Source organism: Bos mutus, chromosome 9 (assembly GCF_027580195.1).
Source record: "Bos mutus isolate GX-2022 chromosome 9, NWIPB_WYAK_1.1, whole genome shotgun sequence".
NCBI lineage: Eukaryota > Metazoa > Chordata > Mammalia > Artiodactyla > Bovidae > Bos > Bos mutus.
Genome location: NC_091625.1, coordinates 60,507,740 through 60,532,172, shown reverse-complemented (window position 1 = coordinate 60,532,172; position 24,433 = coordinate 60,507,740). Strand labels below are relative to the sequence as shown.

Genomic DNA, 24,433 nt, shown 5'->3' with positions numbered 1-24,433 from the left:
ATCCAGTCATCTCATCCTCTGTCGTCCCCTTCTCCTCCTGCCCCCAATCCCTCCCAGCATCAGAGTCTTTTCCAATGAGTCAACTCTTTGCATGAGGTGGCCAAAGTCCTGGAGTTTCAGCTTTAGCATCATTCCTTCCAAAGAAATCCCAGGGCTGATCTCCTTTAGGATGGACTGGTTGGATCTCCTTGCAGTCCAAGGGACTCTCAAGAGTCTTCTCCAACACCACAGTTCAAAAGCATCAATTCTTCGGCGCTCAGCCTTCTTCACAGTCCAACTCTCACATCCATACATGACCACAGGAAAAACCATAGCCTTGACTAGACGGACCTTTGTTGGCAAAGTAGTGTCTCTGCTTTTGAATATGCTGTCTAGTTTGGTCATAACTTTTCTTCCAAGGAGTAATCGTCTTTTAATTTCATGGCTGCAGTCACCATCTGCAGTGATTTTGGAGCCCAAAAAAATAAAGTCTGACACTGTTTCCCCATCTGTTTCCCATGAAGTGATGGGACCAGATGCCATGATCTTAGTTTTCTGAATGTTGAGTTTTAAGCCAACTTTTTCACTCTCCTCTTTCACTTTCATCAAGAGGCTTTTTAGTTCCTTTTCATTTTCTGCCATAAGGGTGGTGTCATCTGCATATCTGAGGTTGTTGATATTTCTCCCATCAGTCTTGATTCCAGCCCAGCGTTTCTCATGATGTTCTCTGCATCTAAGTTAAATAAGCAGGGTGACAATATACAGCCTTGACGTACTCCTTTCCCAGTTTGGAACCAGTCTGTTGTTCCATGTCCAATTCTAACTGTTGCTTCCTGACCTACATACAAATTTCTCAAGAGGCAGGTCAGGTCGTCTGGTATTCCCATCTCTTTCAGAAGTTTCCACAGTTTATTGTGATCCACACAGTCAAAGGCTTTGGCATAGTCAATAAAGCAGAAATAGATGTTTTTCTGGAACTCCCTTGCTTTTTCAGTGATCCAGTGGATGTTGGCAATTTGATCTCTGGTTCCTCTGCCTTTTCTAAAACCAGCTTGAATATCTGGAAGTTCACGGTTCATGTACTGTTGAAGCCTGGCTTGGAGAATTTTGAGCATTACTTTACTAGCGTGTGAGATGAGTGCAATTGTGTGGTAGTTTGAGCATTCTTTGGCATTGCCCTTCTTTGGGATTGAAATGAAAACTGACCTTTTCCAGTCCTGTGGCCACTGCTGAGTTTTCCAAGTTTGCTGGCATATTGAGTGCAGCACTTTCACAGCATCATCTTTCAGGATTTGAACTAGCTCATCTGGAATGCCATCACCTCCACTAACTTTGTTCGTACTGATGCTTTCCAAGGCCCACTTGACTTCACATTCCAGGATGTCTGGCTCTAGGTCAGTGATCACACCATCGTGATTATCTGGGTCGGGAAGATCTTTTTTGTACAGTTCTTCTGTGTATTCTTGCCACCTCTTCTTAATATCTTCTGCTTCTGTTAGGTCCATACCATTTCTGTCCTTTATTGAGCCCATCTTTGCATGAAGTGTTCCCTTGGTATCTCTAATTTTCTTGAAGAGATCTCTAGTCTTTCCCATTCTGTTGTTTTCCTCTATTTCTTTGCATTGATCGCTGAGGAAGGTTTTCTTATCTCTTCTTGCTATTCTTTGGAACTCTGCATTCAGATGCTTATATCTTTCCTTTTCTCCTTTGCTTTTCGCTTCTCTTCTTTTCACAGCTATTTGTAAGGCCTCCCAGATAGCCATTTTGCTTTTTTGCATTTCTTTTCCATGGTGATGGTCTTGATCCCTGGCTCCTGTACAATGTCATGAACCTCCGTCCATAGTTCATCAGGCACTCTATCAGATCTAGTTGCTTAAATCTATTTCTCACTTCCACTGTATAATCATAAGGGATTTGATTTAGGTAATACCTGAATGGTGTAGTGGTTTTCCCTACTTTCTTCAATTTCAGTCTGAATTTGGCAATAAGGAGTTGATGATCTGAGCCACAGTCAGCTCCTGGTCTTGTTTTTGTTGACTGTATAGAGCTTTCCCATCTTTGGCTGCAAAGAATATAATCAATCTGGTGATGTCCATGTGTAGAGTCTTCTCTTGTGTTGTTGGAAGAGGGTGTTTGTTATGACCAGTGCATTTTCTTGGCAAAACTCTATTAGTCTTTGCCCTACTTCATTCTGTATTCCAAGGCCAAATTTGCCTGTTACTCCAGGTGTTTCTTGACTTCCTACTTTTGCATTCCAGTCCCCTATAATGAAAAAGACATCTTTTTTGGGTGTTAATTCTAAAAGGTCTTGTAGGTCTTCGTAAAACCGTTCAACTTCAGCTTCTTCAGCGTTACTGGTTGGGGCGTAGACTTGGATTACTGTGATATTGAATGGTTTGCCTTAGAAACAAACAGAGATCATTTTGAGATTGCATCCAAGTACTGCATTTCGAACTCTTTTGTTGACCATGATGGCTACTTCATTTCTTCTGAGGGATTCCTGCCCTCAGTAGTAGATACAATGGTCATCTGAGTTAAATTCATCCATTCCAGTCCATTTTAGTTCGCTGATTCCTAGAATGTCGACGTTCACTCTTGCCATCTCTTGTTTGACCACTTCCAATTTGCCTTGATTCATGGACCTGACATCCCAGGTTCCTACGCAATATTGCTCTTTACAGCATCGGACCTTGCTTCTATCACCAGTCACATCCACAACTGGATATTGTTTTTTCTTTGGCTCCATCCCTTCATTCTTTCTGGAGTTATTTCTCCACTGATCTCCAGTAGCATATTGGGCACCTACTGACCTGGGGAGTTCCTCTTTCGTATCCTATCATTTTGCCTTTTCATACTGTTCATGGGGTTCTCAAGGCAAGAATATTGAAGTGGTTTGCCATTCCCTTCTCCAGTGGACCACATTCTGTCAGACCTCTCCACCATGACCCGCCCGTCTTGGGTAGCCCCACGGGCATTGCTTAGTTTCATTGAGTTAGACAAGGCTGTGGTCCTAGTGTGATTAGATTGACTAGTTTTCTGTGAGTCAGATAAGTTAGTGAATGTCAGATAAGTCAAGATGTTTTTAAACTGCTTTGGATTCTTATGTTGCTTCCAGTCTCGTGCTATATCGAATATTCCTGTATATACATATTTGTAATCATGTGCTTGATATATCTATAGAGCAAATTACTAGACATGAAATTGTTTAAATTGCATTTAAAAACTTGATAGCTGTTTCCAGATTACCTCCTTAGAGTTTGTACCAGCATATGCTCTATGTATGAGAGTATATATGAGCATTGTTTAGTTGCTAAGTCATATCTGATTCTTTTGCAACCCCATGAACTGTAGCCTGCCAGGCTCCTCTGTCCATGGGATTTCCCAGGCAAGAATCTAGGAGTGGGTTGCCATTTCCTTCTCCAGGGAATCTTCCCTACTCAGTTATCAAACCCACGTCTCCTGTTTTGGCAAGCAGACTCTACCACAGAGCCACCTGGGAAGCCCATGAGAGCATATATGTCATTTTCCCCACACCTTTACCAGTCTAGTGTAGTATCAAGCTCTTTGCAGTTTGCCCATCTTACTCCCTTGTTGGTGAAAACATGTATGTCTAGAGCCTCATGTATTTCTAAGATTACCCCCGTGTTTGATGATTTGTTAAGAGGACCCACAGAACTCACCACATGTTTGCACTTACTTAGTGTGATAGTTGGCTTATTTTAGTATAAAAGTTAATTTATATTTTTGTGTACTTTATAAAATTGGCATTGTTTACTTTGTGATATGGGTTAATCATATCAGCAAATTTAAGATTTTTTGTTTTATAGTTTTAGCTTTTAGAAAATGCCAGACATTAAAAAAAAAAAACAGCAGAGTGAACTCTGTCATTGTGTCCAAATTTGAAAGTTATCTTTTAACTTAAAGCTAAGTTTAGTCTCTGAATTGTGAGGTTGATTTTAACGGTGGAGAATATTTTTATTTAATACCTTAGATGGCGACTATCAAAAAGAAATAGGATCATGGCAGCAGATGATGACAATGGTGATGGAACAAGTTTATTTGATGTCTTTTCTGGTAAGAGCTCATTTTAAATGTCTTTCTAAATTTATTTAATTATAAAGTCATATATTTATTCTCATTGATAACACTGTCATTATCAACTTTTTCTCCTCACATGTAAATGAATACAATGAAGTGCTTGGCAAATAGAAAGTGCTTAGTAAGTGAGAACTTTCTTATTTTATACTTTCAGGCCTCTTAAATATAATAAAATTAACAACTTTGCCAGTATAAGCAGTAATGATTTTTTATTGTCATATTAAAAAATATAAGGGAAAAAATATAAGTAAAAAAGCTGGCTTAAAACTCAACACTCAAAAATGAAGATCATGGAATCCAGTTCCATCACTTCATGCAAACAGATGGAGAAAAAATGGAAATAGTGACAGACTATTTTGGGGGGCCAAAATCACTGTGGATAGTAACCATTAAATTAAAAGACACTTGTTTCTTGGAAGAAAAGCTATGACAAATCTAGACGTGTGTACGTGTTAAGTTGCTTCAGTTGTATTCAACTTTTTGCACTACCATGGACTGTAGCCCACCAGGCTCCTCTGTCCATGGGATTCTCCAAACAAGAATACTGGAGTGGGTTGCCATTTCCTCCTCCCAGTGATCTTCCCGACCCAGGGATCGTACCCACATAGCTCCTGGTTGTCCTGTGTTGCAGGCGGATTCTTTACCATTAAGCCACCTGGGAAGCCTGACAAACCTAGACAGTATATTAAAAAGCAGAGACATCACTTTGCCGACCAAGGTCCATCTAGTCAAAGCTATGGTTTTTCCAGTAGTCATGTACAGATGTGAAAGTTGGACCATAAAGAAGGCTGAGTGCTGAAGAATTGATGCTTTCAAACTGTGGTGCTTTAGAATACTCTTGAGAGTCCCTTGGACAACAAGGAGATCAAACTAGTCAATCCCACAGAAAGTCAACCCTGAATATTCTTTGGAAGGACTTGATCCTGAAGTGCCAATACTTTGGTCACCTGATGCAAAGAGCCAACTCATTGGAAAAGACCCTGATGCTGGGAAAGATTAAGGGCAGGAGGAGAAGTGGGCGGCAGGATGAGATGGTTGGAATGGCATTATCGACTCAATGGACATGAGTTTGAGCAAACTCTGGGAAACTGAAGGACAGGGAGGCCTGGTGTGCTGCAGTCCATGGGGTCACAGAGAGTCGGGCATGACTGAGTGACTGAACAGTGAACAAGGGGAATTCCCTGGTGGTCCAATGGTTAGGACTTGGTGCTTTCACTGATAAGGTGTATGTGTATGTGTTTATATATATATCTACACACACACATATACCATATATATACTTCTATATATATATATATATATGTGTGTGTGTGTGTGTGTGTATATATATATGATAGATACTTGTTACTCTTGAAATTGATATTTCCAGTAAATGGAGTGGTACTTGCTTATTGTTGTTTTGGGAAGAATTAATAGTCACAAATAGATTATTAGTTTGAAAGAGATAGCCAAGACCTAATAGTAAAATAAGCTCATAAAATGGAAATATTTTTAGTAATATACAGATTTTAAACTTCCAAATCCTGACATAACATTTTAGTTCTTTGGTCTTAATTATGCTATGACAATCTCATTAAATTTTTTGAGGATATAGTTGTATATTTATTGATCAGAATTATGAATGCTATAGAATGAAAAGGGCACTTGTAAAACATGTCTAGTAGAATTCCATTTTTGCTTGATGGTGATTTAGTCACTAAATCATGTCTGACTCTTGGACCCCATGGACTGTAGCCTGCCAAACTCCTCTGTCCATCAGATTCTCCGGGCAAAGAATACTGGAGTGGTTTGCCAGTTCCTTCTCCAGGGGATCTTCCTGCCACAGGGATCGACCCCAGGTCTAATTCCAGGCAGATTCTTTGCTAACTGAACTATGAGGAAAAATATGTTTAAAAAAATAATATCCATAGACATGAATAGATTCACATGGAATATGGCCGTCATAACCACTCTGGATAGCATTATTTGTTTTTTGGTGTCATTTAATTATTTTTGCTGATGTTTTTTCAAATTGTTATGCTGCTATATATTTGTCTTACAATATTTTTTCTTTGAAAAATTCTAAACCAATTAAAAAATGGAAAGTATAATATAATGACCACCTTTACTTTTGATTTAATTCATAAGTATCACAACTGTAACTCTTATTTTGAAGGACAAAACTATTTTGTTATTCTCATTTGCTGGAAATAGCTGTTTTCATTTCTGTATATTGCTCTCTCAAGTTTTTGTCCACATGCATACATTGTTTGATAGTCAGATACACAGTGTACATTTTTATTTTTACTAGTTAACAATTTCACAAACATTTTTATTCCTATAACATTTTTGTACTTGTCTTCTATTATATCTGTAGTTTCAGACTTATAGAAAAGTTGCAAGAATAAGAACATGAAAGGAGCCTTTTACCTATGCCTGTGGCTTTAACACTGTGCACATACTTTTTAATTTATACACATACATACACACAGTTTTTTCCCTGACCTATTTGATAACCAGTTGTATACATTATGGTACCTTACATCCAAATACTTCAGTGTATATTTCACGAGCAAAAGTTGGTTTTCTTACATAAAGACAGCATAATCATCAATTTCAGTAAATTTAACACTAATTCTATAATTTTATTTAGTCTGCCATCTTTATACCAGTTTTATCAGTTACTACAATAATGTCCTTTATTGCTGTGATTGGATTTAGACCTATCATTTTAAAAGTTTAGTTTGTCTCATCAGTTTTTTTCCTTTCTGATTTTCTTGCCTTTTTCAAGTATTTGAATGTATTTTAGAATTTCATTCTGATTTACAAATTAGCTTTTTGGTTATACCTTTCTGCAGTGGTTTTTATAATTGGTTGCTCAAGGGACTGCAATATACATCTTTAACATTTTATAGTCTAGTTATTAAAAGGTGAGAATCTTTATGTAAGATGTAGAGTCTTGTACATATAGTTGCATTTGACCTCTTCCATCCCTTTTTGTTAAAAATGTCTCGAACCCCATGGTACAGTGCTGTAATTTTTATTTTAGCCTGTTGTATGTATCTTAAATAAACTAAGAGGAGTTAAACCAATTAAGATGAAATATTAGTCTTTTGTATTTACTCAGTTATTTACCGTTTTTGTCCTTCTAGTATTCTCTAGCATCCTTCTAGCATCACTTTCCTCCCCGTTGTCTCTTTTCTTCTGGGACTCCAGGTATATAGTATGTGAGAACTCGGGATATTCTATAGGTTAGTAAGTGATCTTTTTAAAAATATTTTTTCCTCTAGTCTTGCAATTGGATAATTTATTGATCTGTCTTCAAGCTCACCGCCTCTTCTGTTGAATCTTTTTACCTTAGATATTGTAGTTTCAGTTTTAGAATTTTCATTTGGTTTTGGAGTTGTTTTTATTTGTCTACCAAGATTTCCTTTGATAAATTTTGAATTGCGTTTAGGACATTGTAAATGTTTGAGATATATGATTCTGTTATATTCCTCTGAAAAGTGCTAGTGTTTTGATTTTAGCAGGCATTTATCTCAACTGAACTTGATCTTCTGTCTTCCCTGTGGTGAACAGTAGCTGAAATCTCTGTTTAGCTACAGAGATTTTTTAGGTTTTAGCTGGACTCCTGGGAGTTTTAACCTTTACTTGTGTTATTCAGATTTGGGCACAATTTGGGGAGTCTTCTGTGGCTCTTTGGATTTCCTCTTTCTAGTTGCTCTTATCACCCCCAAAATTTTTTCTCTAGTTCTTCAAGTTATTAGGACTAGAAGTGTCCATTTGAGTTTCTCTGCCTGCTGTGGCTCCAACTAGGGCTTATCTTTGCACAAAAACTTGTTAAACAAAAAAAAAAGGGGGGGTAGGAATTCATTGCTTTTTGCAGGGGTCATCTCCTCTCCAGTTTTTGCCTGCTTTGGATTGCTCTTTAGTTCTTCAGATAGCTTTTTTTTTTTCAATTTAGCTACAGTTTACATATAATATTACAGTAATTTCAGATGTACAGTATAATAATTCCATATTTGTATATATTGTGAAATGATTGCACAGTAAATCCAGTGATAGAGCATTAACTAAAGTTAGCTTTTAGTATTTTGTTTAGAGTTTTTATTTTTGCAGGAAGATTGTTCTGATACTGGATTGGGAATCTTCTGACTAGTATGGTTTTGAAAGTGAGTTTTTAAGTCTGTATCTATGTACTAAGATGTGCATGTTTATAAGGACGTACAAAAGCTTCTAAACAGTTTTCTTTTTTGGCACAAGACTGATACTCCTTTTCTGGTCCTTCAGAGTAGAAATGGAAAAACTTCACTAAGTACACAGAGTCAGTTTTAACTAGTCTTTGATTTTTTTTTTTTTCCCAGCTTCTCCTCTTAAAAATAATGATGAAGGTTCTTTGGACATATATGCTGGGTTGGACAGTGCTGGTTCTGGTATGTAAATTCTGTAACAAACTACTGTCTCATTTTGTTTGGTCAGTCTGTTGGAAGTGTTTATTTTGTTGTTACCAATTCCTGGCATAACTCATAGCTTCTCAACAGTTTGCCTTTTCTTTGAAGTGATTGTACTCAGGTAACTATTTTTCACCCAAATCTTTATTGGTGAAAAAATTAGCCCTTAGGTTTGTTTTTCATCTGGGTGTCAGATTTAATCAGACCTTATGGAAGAGTATTTTGTACCATTGAAAATAAAGCTGGTAGTGGTGACTACATATATTACCTTACACACTGTTACAGGCTACGTGATATAAGAACTCTTTTGAAAAGGGTAGGTACTATATATATTTTCAAATGAATCAGTATGAGTATAATATGCAGAGTCTAATGACCTGTCTAATTGAGAAAACTTCTGCAATCAAATTTTTCAAAGCTTCAAACAAATATGATCTTTACGTCTGATTTGTTGACAAATTTGTTTTAGGTAAAGTGGTTTTCCAGTTCTAATCTGAAATTAGTATAGATTTAGATGAAATACAAAAGATGGAGAAATGTATAGCTCTTTGGGTAGAGGTAGACACTATATCAAAACGCTTAACATGTATATTTTTCTTTTTTTACCCTAGTTTTATTGAGATATAACTGACTTATAATATTAAGTAGGTTTAAAAATGTATAGTATGTTATTTTATCAACACATAAATATTGTTCACTTAAATATTATGAAATGGTTACCACCATAGCATTAGCTAACACCTGTATAGCATCACATGATTACCATCTCTTTAAGATTACTCTCAGCAATTTTTGATTATATAAAATAGTGTTATTAACTATAATCACTATGCTGTACATGATATCCCCGGAACTTAATAATCTTATAGCTGGATGCTAGTTTGTACTTGTCCACAAACTTGAAAGAGTTTGATCAATATCTCTTTTTCCCCACCCCTAGCCCTTGGTAACCATTTTTAGTCTCTTTTTCCATACATTTCAGTTTTTAATTTTTTTTTTTTTTTTGGCCCCTCTGCCGGGCTTATGGGATTTTAATTCTCCCGTCAGGAGTGGAACCTGTGCCCCCTGCATTGAAAGCATGTAGTCTTAACTTGTGGACTGCCAGGCAGTTCCCTTTATTGAAATATACTTGACTTACATTGTTTTGTTAGTTTCAGGTATACAGTAAAGTGATTCAGTTAGATAGAGATATATTCTTTTTTTGTCTTCTTTTCCATTATAGGTTATTATAAGATATTAAGTATGGTTGCAGATTTTAAATTCAAGTTTTTAATTCGAGTTGATTTCTGTGTGTGCTATATAAATATAAGGGTCTACTTTCTTTCTTTTGCTTGTGGCTGTCCAGTTTTCCCAGCACCATCTATTGAAGGGACTATCCTTTCCCCATTGTATATTCTTGGCTCCTTTGTCATAAGCTGGGACCGTATACGTGTGCCTGCCTGCGAAGCCACTTCAGTCGTGTCTAACTCTTTGCAACCGTATGGACTGTGGTCTGCCAGGCTCTTCTGTCCATAGGATTCTCCAGGCAAGAATACTGGAGTGGGTTGCCATGTTCTTCTCTAATGGATCTTCCTGACCCAGGATCAAACCCAGGTCTCCTGTGTTGCAGGCAGATTCTTTACCACCTAGCTGCCTGTGACTGTACATGCCTGCCTTTATTTCTGGGCTTTCTATTCCGTTCCACTGATCTCTGTATCTGTTTTTTTTTTTTTTTTTTCCCCATGGGGGTATTTTCTGGTGTGGACCAGAAAACCTGCTAGACAAATTGTAAAAGAGCTGTAGCACTTATGTGTTTGTTCTTATTCCTATAAAAATATACTTTTGATTACTACAGTGTTGTATTATAGTTTGAAATCAGGAAGTGTAATGCCTCCTTCCTTCATCTTCTTTCTCAAGATTGCTGTGGTTATTTGCAGTCTTGTGGTTCCATACATATTTTAGGATTGTTTTTCCCATTTCTTAGAAAAATGCCGGAGTTTTTATAGGATTTTATCAAATCTGGAAATACTTATTTTAATGGAAGGGTTTCTTCTTTGTTTTAGACAGTGCATCCAAATCCTCTGTACCATCCAGGAATTGTTTGGATTTATATGAAGAAATCCTGACTGAAGAAGGAACTGCAAAGGAGGCAACATATAATGATGTATGGATTACCAGAATTATGAACAACGGTTATTTTGTGCTTTGATATCTCCTGAAATGCAGGCATTGGCTAACTTCTGAATAGGCATTCTATGTTTGAGAAGTAGCTCTTAGACTAAAAGAACATTTACATCAGTTTCTGCCTTCCAATCTGCTTTGAAACAGTGTCTTCTGAATGTTTGGCTAAATGTAGTTATAATTTTGCTTAATTAAATTTAAGTATCTATGTAAAATCTCAACAGGTAAATCAGTGTGATAAAACATTTTGTCTTTTTATGATTTGTACTACATTATAAATTGTCCCAAGACTTCATGCAGGCAAATTTCTTTCTACCTTATTTGAATTTAAAGTTTGGAGACTGAATGTGAAACTAAAGAAAGTAACATTATTGGCAGGCCTAACTTAAAAACCAGTAATCTAACTAAATACCTGTTAATAGAAATAGACCTCATTTACTCTATTTTGTGAGTTGATTTACAAAATTTTAAATATTTTGAAATGTCATTTAAGTTAAAAAAAAAATTTAAAATGATGCTTGATCTTCTTGTATTTTACAGTTGCAGGCAGAATATGGAAAATGTCAGCTGCAAATGAAAGAGCTGATGAAAAAGTTTAAAGAAATACAGACACAGGTAGAATTATAATGAATATTTTATTTTTGCCTTATTAGCCTTTAAAATAAAAATTTAGTAAAATTCTTTGTTAGAAATTAAAATGCTAAAGGATTGACAGATTATAAGGAAACTTTTTTTCAAAGTATTATGTGAAATATCAAATCTGGCCAAATATGCATTATTTCCAGTGTCAATGAAACTGATAAAACTGCTTGATTTGTTCAATGATATTGTCCAATGATTAAATAACTGTTGCTAGACTAGTTAATAGTTAAAGAATAGAAAATTTTGATTGTATAGGTGGTTTAAAAGAATGGCTTGAGGAGCCAAGATTAGAATGACTGATGGGGGAAAATGGTGGTACCCTCACAGTTTTTGCCAGAGTGACTTTTTTTGTTATGCTGCAGAATCAGGAATGTCCTGTTCTGATTTTTATGTTTTGATAGTTGTTTCTTTTTCTTTTCCCTTTCTCCCAAAGAGCCAGTCAGTCCTCAATTCATTCTTTGTTCACCTAAGAATTAGTATATTATTTCAACTTAAACTTCCAGTTATTAAATATAACACAAATTTTATAATTTCCAAAATAATGACCCAGGCAGAACTTTTTTTCTGTTTATTTATTGGTTTTTCATTTTGATTCCTCTTTTAAATTGTTTCATTTTAAATAGCCTTTCTTTGGTGCCAGTTTCTTCTCTGAATCTCAAACTCCCCATTTGTATAATGAGCATCACTGTACTCCTCCTATGACTATGAGAATTTCATAAAATAAAATAAGTCATGCCTAGCATGTAGTTAGCATTCAGTAATCAATAGCTATTATAAACAGTGGTTTATTCCATAGATACATACTTTACTAAATATATTTTATGATGTTTAGAATTTTAGCTTAAAAAATGAAAACCAGTCCCTTAAGAAAAATATCTCAGCACTTATCAAAACAGCCAGAGTGGAAATAAACCGCAAGGATGAAGAAATAAATAATCTTCACCAAAGGTATGATTGAGGGATGTGGATATGTTTGTAAATTACATGAATATTGCTATGTGGAATATTTTTAACTTTGAAAAGATAATGAAAATCATGCATTTTGTTAAATTTTTAAGGTTTCACTGAGAGGAGATAATATTCTAATAATATATTGTCATAATGATTTCTGTATGATTAGTAATAGAATATTGCCACATACCTCTCTGAATGTATCCAGTTTTATAATATACTGGGATCTTGTTCTGATATTCTTTGATCCTGAGAAGATGATGGTGTATGTCATGGGTTCCAGAAGGGGCCCACCAAATTACTAAAATACAAGGGGGATGTCTGTGTTATACATTCTGTCATAGACAACTCTTAAAATATCTCTCAATTATATATTCTTTTTCCTCTGAAATAGATTTTCTACTTAATTTCTCTCTCTCTGTCTCTCACTTTTTTTTTTTTGTTTGGGGCAGTATTTGGCTTCAGAGAATTGCATCTCTTCTCCTTGATAGTCCAAACCTCCAAAACAGTTATCGAAATTTGCTATCTCTGTTTCTCCACCTCCCATTTCTACTCACTCTCGAACCCAGTCCACTCTGACCTTTTCCTCCTGTGACTACCACTAAATTCATCATCTAGTTTTGACTTCTCATTTTAACTTGTCTTTACACACAATTTGACATAGTTGACCCTTTTTTCTTGAAATAGTTTCTCCCTTTGGGTTTCATGATCCTTAGTTTTCTTCCTAACTTGAGACTTATTTTTCTGGTGAAGTTGGTTTTCTTCAAAGCTATATCTTTACTTTCCTTTCTCTTTCAGTATTTTCTTTTGATGTAATCTTACTTGTACTAGTCAGTTCCATTTATATGTAGATAACTACTTTACATCTGTACAAAATTTTCAAAATTACCTCATCCAAAACTGAATTCAAGATTGAACCCATTCCATTGTTCCTTGCTTAGTGGATTCCCCAACATTTATTCAGCTGGTGCAAGCTAGAGAGACTGAAGGATAGAATGACCATTTAATTTATTGCCCAAACCAGGATACTTTTGAGAGTAGAAGGAAGTGCTGTTAGTAATTACACTGATATTACTTGGCAAACTAGGACTTGCAGGCACCCTGCCTTGGAGTCATCAGTGACACTTAGCTCTTTGTCATCCTTCAGATCCAATTCATTACCATGTCCTGTTGATTTTTATGTCTGTATTCTCTCAACTCATTCATTTCTCTCCTATTTCTACTGTCACTGCTACCCATCACCTCTCAGCTAAACTGGCAGTGGTCTCTGTGCTCAAAACTGTTTATCACCTCTTGCTCCTTCCAGCCTCTGGTTTCTCACTTCTTAATATTAAAGCCACAGGATACTTTGTAAAGGACAACTTAGGTCATCTATCACAGAACTACCCCATCCCACCTCTTCTCCTCTTTTTTCCTGCCACTCTTCCTTCCCTCCCTTCTTTTCTTTCTCCTGTAGTGAAGGAAATCTGAATGACATTGGCAAGTGCTGGGAGAGAACTGAGAGGTCCTTCAGGCTTTATTTGAGCAAAATAAATGAAAGAGAGTTCCTTATTTTAAAAACTTATCCATTACATTGGAAACTGGTAAATTCTTATACTTTTTCTTTTTTACAAAGTAAAATTAGTTTTGCCGGTATGTGGACCCCCAATTTTAAAGTGTATCACATGTGATTAAACCTTGGATTATTAAAAAGGAATTAACCTTGTTTTTGGTGTATATTTCTATTTCTCAATAGACTGTCAGAGTTTCCACATTTTCGGAATAATCATAAAACTTCAAGGACATCAGATCTAGTTAAAACAAAAGATCTTAAATCCAGATCTCCCCATTTGGATGACTCTTCAAAGACTGATCACAGAGTGAAAAGTGATGTTTCTAAAGATGTACATTACAGCACTTCACTGCCAAACCATGAAAAGGAAGGAAAATCACACTGTGAAAAAAAGAGCACTTTGCATTTGCCTACATCTGTTGAAAAACACTCCACCAATGGCATTTGGTCACGTTTCCATTATCAGGTTGGTGAGAGCAATTCAAATGAGGATCATAGAAGAGGAAGGAAAGATAGTCGACATAGCCAGTACAACCGGGGGACTGACAGAATACGAAAAGACTTGAGCACTAGCTATGGTGATGGTGAACCGAGGAACACAGAGGCCAGTCAAAGGCTACAAGGACATCCTGAGAAATATGGTAAAGGTGAACCAAAGGCTGAAAGCAAAACTGCAAAGTTGAAAAGTAACACGGATTTAGATTATAAAAATGAACGCATCAGCTCTTCTTGGGAGAAAGAAAGCTCTAGAGACAAGTCACACACTCGACTAGAATCTCAAAGTGACAAAAAACTCGAAAGACAAAGTGAAAGATCACAAAATGTAAATAGAAGAGAACTTAAATCACAAGACAAAGAAGAAAGAAAAGTTGATCAGAAGTCAAAATCAGTAGGGAAAGGCCAGGATCATTGGAGAAGATCTGAACGAGCGGTGCTTCCACATTCCAAAAATGAACCATCAAAGTCTTCACACAATTCAAATAAATACCATCTAGAGGAGAGAAGAGGCTGGGAAGATTGTAAAAGAGACAGGGCTGTAAGTAATCATAGTTTTCAAGAAGGAAGATGTCCGTCTTCTCTTTTAGCCAGTAGAACTCACAAACACATTGATTCCACAGAAGTTGATTCTGTGCACCAGCGGGAAAATGCACCTTTCAGAGCAGAAAGGCACAGAACTGAAGAAAAGAGGAAAAGGGAACGAGAGAACAAAGAAGAAAATAAGCATATCAGAAATGAAGAAAGAGTACCTCCAGGACATTTGCAGAAGACTAACAAAGAAACTAAGAAAACCACCGCAGACTTAAAGAGACAGAATGAGCCAAAAAATGATAAAGGGGAAGTCTCTAACAATGATGTTTCTGAAGGAGCAAATAATAAGGAGCCAGCAGTTAGAGCTGAGAGTGCCCTAAATGAACCACAAAACAAAGACTTAAAGTTGAGCTTTATGGAAAAATTGAACTTAACTCTTTCTCCTGCTAAAAAGCAGCCTGTTTCTCAGGATAATCAGCATACAATAACGGATCCTCCCCAATCCTGTGACATATGTGATTCTGAGTCGTTGGTGCAGGCTAAGACTGTGACATGTGTTCCCTCTGTCAGTGACCATATCACAGAGGAAACCAAATCTGAGTTATTGGAACCAAAGGATGCTCTTACAGCAGCATTTCAACCCAGGACCAGTATTTCAGAACGGAAAGTAGAAGAAAATAGTTTGTCTGTTGCATCTGTGGAGAATACTGTGCCTTGTGACACACCCATATGTGGCACAGAGACTTCCTTCTCAGCACCTGTGGAAATGGAACCATCAGAATCTTCGTTATCTTCATCCACAGAAATGAAACAGACTGTTAATGGTGCCAGGGCAGCAGTTCCTGTGAAAATAGACATAGTACAGACAAATGTTTCTCAGAACGTTGGCTTGGAATTGGATAGCAAAAGAAACAGTGACTTAAATTCTTGTAGTATTTCTGAAGAGGCAGAAATGAAGGAGGCTTTTTCAACAAATGTGACCAAATCCAGTGAAAGCATTTTGCAGCCTTCAGTTGAAGAAACTGACATTCTGCCAGCCGTCCTTTCAGAAGGTGGTACACCAAAACTTGAGCCTTCTCTTGTAGACCCACCACTGGTTGAGAATAAGTCTTGTCATTTGGATCCTTGCTTACCTAGAGAGACTCCAGAATCTTCACTTCAGCAGACTGAGTTAATGGATGACACAGTGGAAGTTGGTGAAACAAACTCAGTATATCATGATGATGAGAACTCAGTTCTGAGCATTGACTTTAATCAACTGAGACCTATTCCAGAAGCCATCAGTCCTCTGAATAGTCCAGTGAGACCTGTAGCAAAAGTTCTTAGACTGGAAAGTGCATCTCAAGTTCCATTATATAATAATAATCATAAAGGTAATACTTTATATTATCTTCTATAATTTATCTGTATGTGAGAATGTAAAAATACACCAGCAAGATGAATTAATGCTTTTTATTTGATAATATAACTAGTGTTTAGACCTCTATTGTTAACTAGTAATGTACATTGAGCCTTTAGTCTAGATTTAGGTAATGCTTATTTATACAAAAAAGAGAATGGTGGGACAGATTGTTTCAAATATTCTTTGCCTGTTTTCAGATACTTCTTATTTAAAAACCATCATCAAATGGCATAGAGTAGATGATGCTGCTAACATCAAGAAATGAACAGTTGGTTTTGCTGGTTACCCAAATGATCAAACTGCACTATCATTATCAGGCACCTTCTCAGACCAGTAAAGATGAATCATATGATAAGTGTTAGACATTAACATTCTGCTTTTTTTTAAAAAAAGCTATTAAAATAACAAATTGCCTCAACATTTAATTTTTTGTTATATTTAACGTGGAAATGTTAAATGACAAACACTGATTGGTCATGTGGCAATACTATGCTTTTCTCTTTCACAGATGTGTTTCTACCAAATTCAGCTCATTCTACCTCCATGAGTCAGTCTGATCTCAACAAGGAAAATCAAAAGCCAATATGCAAATCTGACAAATTTGCAGAAGCAGACTCCCATAAGAATTCATCTTTAGATGAATTAGAAGAAGGAGAAATTATAAGTGACAATGAAAAACCTGAACCACAAAGAAGTTTTGACAAAAGTGCCAAACCAAGAGCTTCTACAGAAGTGCAGAACACAAAAACTAGCCCAGAAAGTAGGAAAAGCTCTGTGCGTTTGGATAAAGACAATAGGAAGATATCCTCTATGAAAATGCATCAGACCAAAAGCAGATGGAACAGAAGACAAAGTGAATCTAGCAGATCTTCAAAAACAGAGAAGAAAGAGAGGTCAATGAGCACTTCCAGCCTGGAAAAAATAGTTCCAATCATCGTCACACCCTCTTCTGTCCGAGAGATTATGCACATGTTACGAATGATAAGAAAACATGTAAGGAAAAATTATATGAAATTCAAGGTAAAATTTTCATTAATACAATTTCATAGAATTATTGAGTCAGCAATTTTGAGTTTTACATCACTAATTAAATACCTGGACTTGTCCAAAATATCTAAGTCAGTGACTACTTTACAGAAGAATCTCTGTGATGTTATAGAATCCAAACTCAAGCAAGTTAAAAAGAATGGCATCGTGGATCGTTTATTTGAACAGCAGCTGCCAGATATGAAAAAAAAATTGTGGAAATTTGTAGATGAACAGCTCGATTATTTGTTTACAAAACTTAAGAAAATCTTTGTAAAGTTTTGTGACTCCATGAATGTTGGCAGTGATAGTGACGAAGGAAAGCTTGAAAAGAAAAGTAAAGAGAAAGCACGATCTTCACACTGTCAGAAGGGGAATATAAACAACTTGGGCAAAGAAATGTTGAAAGAGAAATCCCCCAAATCAGAAGATTATGGTTCTTCTAAGTATTCAGTAGGTTGTAAAAAATCTGAGGAAAAACATCAAGAGCAAAAGAATTCCAATAGTAACACAATAAAGCATGACATTAAAAAGACTGCTAACACTTCCTTTGATAATATGAAGAATCCTCAATCTGAAGCGCATTCCTTGGAGCCAAACTGCCTGAGCACCCCAAAGCCAGGAAAAATTGAAGGTAGCGCCACAGAGGATACCCAGACATCCCAGCTTGTGCCTTTGAAGCCAGAACGCAGTTTTGAGATTCTTACTGAACAGCAGGCGTCTAGCCTTACATTTAATTTAGTGAGTGATGCACAGATGGGAGAGATATTTAAAAGTTTGTTGCAAGGTTCTGATCTTTTGGACAGCAGTGTTAACTGTAATGAAAAAAGTGAGTGGGAGTTAAAGACACCAGAGAAACAGCTGCTAGAGAGTCTCAAATGTGAATCTATACCAGCTTGTACAACTGAAGAGCTCGTTTCAGGGGTGGTTTCTCCCTGCCCTAAGATAATCAGTGATGACAACTGGTCCTTACTGTCATCTGAGAAAGGTCCATCTCTGTCTTCAGGGCTTTCATTGCCAGTTCATCCGGATGTGTTGGATGAAAATTGTATGTTCGAAGTGTCCACTAACATAGCTTTAAGTAAAGATAATGTATGTGGTTCAGAAAAGAGCAAGCCCTACATTTCTTCCATACTTCTTGAGGATCTAGCCGTCTCTTTAACAGTACCATCGCCTCTGAAGTCAGATGGCCATCTCAGTTTTTTAAAGCCAGAAGCTTTGTCTAATTCAACACCTGAAGAAGTTATTAGTGCCCATTTTAGTGAGGATGCCTTACTGGAGGAAGAGGACGCATCTGAACAGGATATTCATTTAGCCCTGGAGTCTGATAATTCAAGCAGTAAATCAAGTTGTTCTTCATCATGGACAAGCCGGCCTGTTGCTCCAGGCTTTCAGTACCACCCTAACCTCCCCATGCACGCTGTCATAATGGAAAAGTCCAACGATCACTTCATCGTGAAAATTCGGCGTGCGGCACCATCTACCTCCCCTACTCTTGTACAGAATACAGTGGCTGATGAATATCTGCCGAGAGTGGAAAAGGAAGCTGATGAAGCAGTGGAGGAAGAATATATTTCATGTCAGAACAGAGTTTTTAAATCTGTGGAGGAACTGAAAAATTCCAGTAAGAATGTTGATGGCAGATTAGTTCATGAGGAACAAGACTGTGTGATACAAACAGAAGTTCCTGACATATATGAATTTCTTAAAGATGCTTCAGGTAAAGTGAGTCAAAGTACCGAAGAGGCTGAAGAATGTTTGAAGTTGCATCAAGTATGGGAACCAAAAGTGCCTGAAAGCATTGAAGAATTGCCTCCAGTGGAAGAAATTCCACATTCTGTTGAGGATCATCTTCCAAGCACATGTATAGACCTCACAAAAGATCCAGTCACCGAGACCAAAAAGTTGGGGGAATTAGTAAAAGTAACAGTTTTAAATATTGATCAGTTGGGATGTTCTGGAAGTAGTGTGGATCAAAATGCTCCAGTATTAGACAATATGCAGCCTGAAACTGTTGATACTTTTATTGATTTGACACAAGATGTTTCAAGTGACAGTAAAAATGAAGGTAACCATCCTGCTATAGTTGTTGAAGACTTGGGGTGTCCAGTGATATGTGTCGATGAAGATAACTCGAAGGAAGAAAATGTGCAGGTGGCGAACAGGCCTTTGGAATGCGTCATTGAGGAGGCCTGTATCGATCTAACCTTGGAAGCTTCCAGTTTGGATGAAGTGAAAAAGGATGATTTAAACTCAGAGTCAGCATTGAATTCCAACAGTTCAGAGTTGCCTGGGATGTTGGATAACCCTCACAAAAAGAGAAGAAATCTTTCTGATCTAAATCCTTCTTCTCAGAAAAAACAGAGAAAGGAAACAGACTTAACCAGTAGGGAAAAGACCAAAAAAATTACCCAAGACTCTGGTGAGAATGGTAATGCTCATCGAAGGAAAGCCAGTAAGAAAAAGGCCCCTTCAGTGACTAAAGACCCCTCATCTTTAAAGGAAAGCCCAGGGACTAAGGATGCATCAGCAGCGTCTGCCACTTCTTTTACAAGCCTTTCTGCAAAGAATGTTATTAAAAAGAAGGGAGAAATTATAGTTTCGTGGACAAGGTAAGAATCTTAAGAGACTATTAAATCACCGGGAAATTTTGAGACACCAGAAATCTATCATGTCATAGTTTTATCCCAACTTAAAATACGTAAAGGGATCACTTCAAAAATGGCCAAAGTTGGTAGAAAATACACTCTAGGATACAGCCCAGCTGTACTGTAGAACAGTCTAGAGCAGTGGTTGTTGACCAGGGATGTGTACTGGCATGATGGACAGAACTTTTCACTATGTTTACCTCACTTTTTCAATGGAAAAAAGAAATCTTTCACTCATAAGGGACCTAGTGTACACAAATTTTCTTTAGAAAGGAGGAATGACAGGTGGTGAATAGGACAAAAAGTGTGAGTAATTTGAGTTTTCCCCTGAAATTAGAAGTTTCAAAAAAAAGTTTTATAAGTTTTGTTGTATTTTAATGTGAACTTAAAAATGCAGATGTAAAGACCGCATTTCAGATGTAAAGGCAACCACAGTTGTGAATCATTAAGCTAGAGGAACATGATCTCCAGGCTGGCTAGAGTGTATAATGATACTGAATTTTCTTGAAATTGGGATCAGTTTTAATACCTCAGTCCTCCATGCTTTCATTTCAGGTAACCTGTAGATGGTAAAATCTCAGAGATTGTAATAACAAACATTGGTTCAGACCATGTAGAAAAAGCAAAGCTCTAGGGATCAGAAGATCTGAATTCTATATTACTTTTTGGTTCTTCTCACCTATTAAGTCTGTGATCACGTTTGGGCCCTAACTTTATTAGTACTATTTACACACTACAGGTAGAATTTTAAGGAAATCTTTCATTCTTATTGTTAGAAAATACATTAGTGTATTTGTTTTAGAAAATTTGGAAAATATGTATGAACTCAAAGATTAAAATCATCTATAATCTTATCTCTCAGATAACCATTGTCCATTATTTGAGTATATACACTTTTCCTTTTTTGATGAGTTTTAACAAAAATGCCAATTCTTATTAGTAGATATTAAGAAAGTGGACTTTTTTTTACCTTTCTGTTCTAACTTACAGAAACTAATTAAACATTTTTTCCCCCTTCAGAAATGATGACCGGGAAATTTTATTGGAATGTCAGAAAAAAGGGCCATCATTGAAAACATTTACTCATTTAGCTGCTAAGTTGAATAAAAATCCATATCAGGTAACTACCCAAATTTTACATCTCTATTGTTTCACAGATGGTACTATTCTAAATACTTGGATTTTATTTTTAATGTGTTTAAAATAAATATATATTTATTAGCTAATGTCTTTAAAAGTATTGCTCTTTGGAGAATTCCCTCGTCATCCAGTAGATAGGACTCTGTACTTTCATTACCAAGGGTGTGGATTCAGTCCTGGTTGGGGAACCAAGGTCCTGCAAGCTGCACAGTGGGGCCAAAAAAAAAAAAGTATGGTTCTTCATGTTCTTCAGGTAGAACTGTTAAAAGCTTGGTGAATGTGGAAGAAATTTGAAACAATCCTAATTCTTTTTTCTGTCATTTTACCATTTACTTATTTGATCTCAAGCAATTTTGTAATGATACTTTCTTGCTTAAGAAAGTTTAATATTGAAAAGTTAAATAGCAGTTACCTTTATTATGAAGATACTTTGTTTTTCGAAACATTACTTTACCATTATTATTAAGGGTAGCTTTCTCTGTCTTTAAATGTTTTCTTTTTTTTTTCCACAAATCAGAAGGCTGACTTTATTTTTTTTATTTTTAAAAAAATTTATTTATTTTAGATGTTTTATGAAAATATTCATCAAAGATACAAAAATATATTATCTCAATATTTACAATTAACCCTCATTTTAAAATTTTTCAGGTCTCAGAAAGATTCCAGCAGCTAATGAAGCTCTTTGAAAAGTCCAAATGCAGGTAGTTAATGGTTACACTGTAGGAGGCTAGTAAAGTAAGTGTTTGACACAGTACCTATTCGGTTAATGGCCTGTTAGTCACTGAAGATGTGAGTGGTGGGTGACAGACATCCAGTTGAGCTCATGCTTCAGTCACAGGTTGGAGGATGATTGCTCATAAAGTCTTCTAAGTCACCTATCTTAGAAGGTGGGACGTGCTCAGTGAAGCCTGCTGCAGTTAGATTAGGATAGCCTCTCTCCTCCACCTTCTGTATGCTCATGAGTCTAAGGCGGGGGCAAATCCATTTGATGATTGATAAATTTTTATAGATAAAGAAAAGAAAACATTCTTGAGGGAATTCCCTGGAGGCCCAGGGGTTAAGACTCTGTGCTTCCACTTCAGGGGGCCTCAGTTCGATCCCTGGTCGGAGAAATAAGATCCTGTGTGCCATATGGTGCAGCCAAAAGAAAGAAAAGAAAACATTCTTGAATAGCAGTGTATTTCATAGCCAGTGAAGTCTGTGCAGTCACTGTAATTTAACATTTTTCTCATTTTTAATTGAGTGCTAAAATACTTTAAATACAAAACATACATTTAAAAACATGAAATCCATTGTCATCTGAAGAGGTGACACAATTTACCACATTAAATTATTAATAATGTACACAAACATGTTTCTTTAAGCCATTCTTGTACAGATTTATTAAGGCAATACGTATCAGATTTTTTTCTTTAAGGCCTAGGCCAGTTGCCTAACTATTTTGGATTTTTCTATAAGGAAAACTGTAAAGATATTTAACAAATCACTATTTTTCAGTTGATTTGTAGTCATAGTTATTTGAATCCAAAACACCCAACTTTATAGGTAAATCTTAATAAAAACCATATTTGGACATTGATCTCATTGTGAGGATTCTGAATATTTTTGAGTTATAAAAATCTGTTCTTAAACTTAGTATGAATTACTATCTTTTAGATAATCTGTTAATTTCAGTATCCTCTTAGAGCAACTAGTTTGTTAATGAAATCTTCAAAAGATACTTAGTAGTTTATGTGAAGTTAAAATTCTATATATGTAATTCAGAATGTAAAATTGAATACTGGGGAATTTGAAGAAAAAACTTATTCTAAAGAACCTTAAAAAAATAGTTTGATGTGAAAATTGCCTGATTATTTTTCAGATTCATTATAAATAAATTTAAATTTTTTCACTACCTTTAGGAAATTAAACTGTGGTTTTATCTGAACATTGTTATAAAATGTGACTTCCATTCTCTTTTTGAAGATAATGTCCATTCATGAAACAATTAACTTGTATCTGGAAGTGATGTTTATTAGTTTGAAATTTCCAAATTCCATTGCAAATGTACAATTTTTTCATGGATTTGATACTTGACATTTTATTTGCTTGCATGATAGCACAAATAGTATGTTATTTCATTACTAGTTTGTTTCTTTGCTGATTTTTTTTCTTCAAGTACTATCAGTTCAGTTCAGTCGATCAGTTGTGTCCCACTCTTTGTGACCCCATGAATGGCAGGACACCAGGTCTCCCTGTCCATCACCAACTCCCGGAGTTCACTCAGACTCACAAGTACTATAGTCTCATTAAATTCTTGTCAAAAGGAGAGTGTAATGATAAAGTTACCAACCTGATTCTGTAAAAAGCTAGTTCTTTAACCACCAGTATTATCTAGGGCTTCCCTGGTGGCTCAGATGGTTAAGAATCTGGTTGCAACAAGGGAGACCCAGGTTCAATCCCTGGATTAGGAAGATCCCCTGGAGAAGGTCATGGAAACCCACTCCAATATTCTTGCCTGGAGAATCCCATGAACAGAGGATTCTAGCAGGCTAGAGTTCATGGGGTTGCAAAGAGTCTGACATGACTAAGTGACTAACACACACACACACGCACACATTGTCTAAGTAGAAGTCACTTGAAAGAACAGCACTTTATGAAATGATCATATCAGAAAACAGAATCATAACTTTAGCATTTTCTTATATTACAGATAAGTTGCTGAGTTTCTTGGAGTCTTAATTGATAGTGCATACTACACAAAAGCTTGGAATTCTTCATGTTTTTAATGGAGCAGGAGAGGGCAGTTTTATGACATATTTGATTACCAGATAATAATCTGCATTTGTTATTACTTGCTGACTCTTAACTTCAGGCCAACATGGTCAACTTGTTCCTGTCATCAATGTGACTGCTCACCTGTTACTGGTCAGAATATTTATTTCTAAGCAGGTTACAACTTACTATTAAGGTAAAAGCAACAATGAAACAGTACTGAAATCTTAGTTTTGATATTTCAAAGAAATGACTTTCTTTTCTAGATTTTTAAAAATAGTTTTGTAGCATTTTAAACTTAACGATTAGTTTGTTTCATCCATTTTTATTTGCTTTTGTAATTGCCTGTCCTCATTTTGTTAAATTGTAAAATAATTTAAATAGTGTATCTGTAAATATGTATAATTATAATGATGTAAAATACTTTGTGTGTATATGTGTGGGTGTATACACACACATGAATGGCTGTGCCTAGCCAAGGATTTTTTTATTTGTATAAAACTTTTTGTATAAAGTTTGCTTTCATTACCAGTAATGTATAAATAAAACCATGTAAAGTTCTGTTATATTCTGATTAGAATGTTTCTTTTATTGTGTATTAGAATGTTTTATTGTGTTTAGA

General features: G+C 36.0%; 1 protein-coding gene and 1 non-coding gene across 3 annotated transcripts in view; one reads left to right on the top strand and one right to left on the bottom strand.

The window, feature by feature from the left end:
• The window catches only part of CASP8AP2 (caspase 8 associated protein 2), a 35,060-nt gene extending 10,683 nt beyond the window's left edge, over nt 1-24,377 (top strand). For both annotated transcript variants that reach the window (XM_070376591.1, XM_070376592.1), the window contains exons 2-11: nt 3,971-4,053; nt 8,421-8,489; nt 10,550-10,650; nt 11,208-11,282; nt 12,142-12,257; nt 13,996-16,214; nt 16,752-19,881; nt 20,938-21,037; nt 21,706-21,792; nt 23,750-24,377. In XM_070376591.1, coding sequence (XP_070232692.1) covers nt 3,999-4,053; nt 8,421-8,489; nt 10,550-10,650; nt 11,208-11,282; nt 12,142-12,257; nt 13,996-16,214; nt 16,752-19,881; nt 20,938-21,037; nt 21,706-21,762 — 5,922 coding nt within the window. In that variant the 5' untranslated portion in view covers nt 3,971-3,998 and the 3' untranslated portion in view covers nt 21,763-21,792; nt 23,750-24,377. The remainder of the gene's footprint in view (nt 1-3,970; nt 4,054-8,420; nt 8,490-10,549; nt 10,651-11,207; nt 11,283-12,141; nt 12,258-13,995; nt 16,215-16,751; nt 19,882-20,937; nt 21,038-21,705; nt 21,793-23,749) is intronic.
• LOC138989301 (U7 small nuclear RNA) lies at nt 10,231-10,294 on the bottom strand. Its single transcript, XR_011465534.1, has one exon. It is a non-coding gene; the product is annotated as a U7 small nuclear RNA (small nuclear RNA).
• Nucleotides 24,378-24,433: the final 56 nt, after the last annotated feature.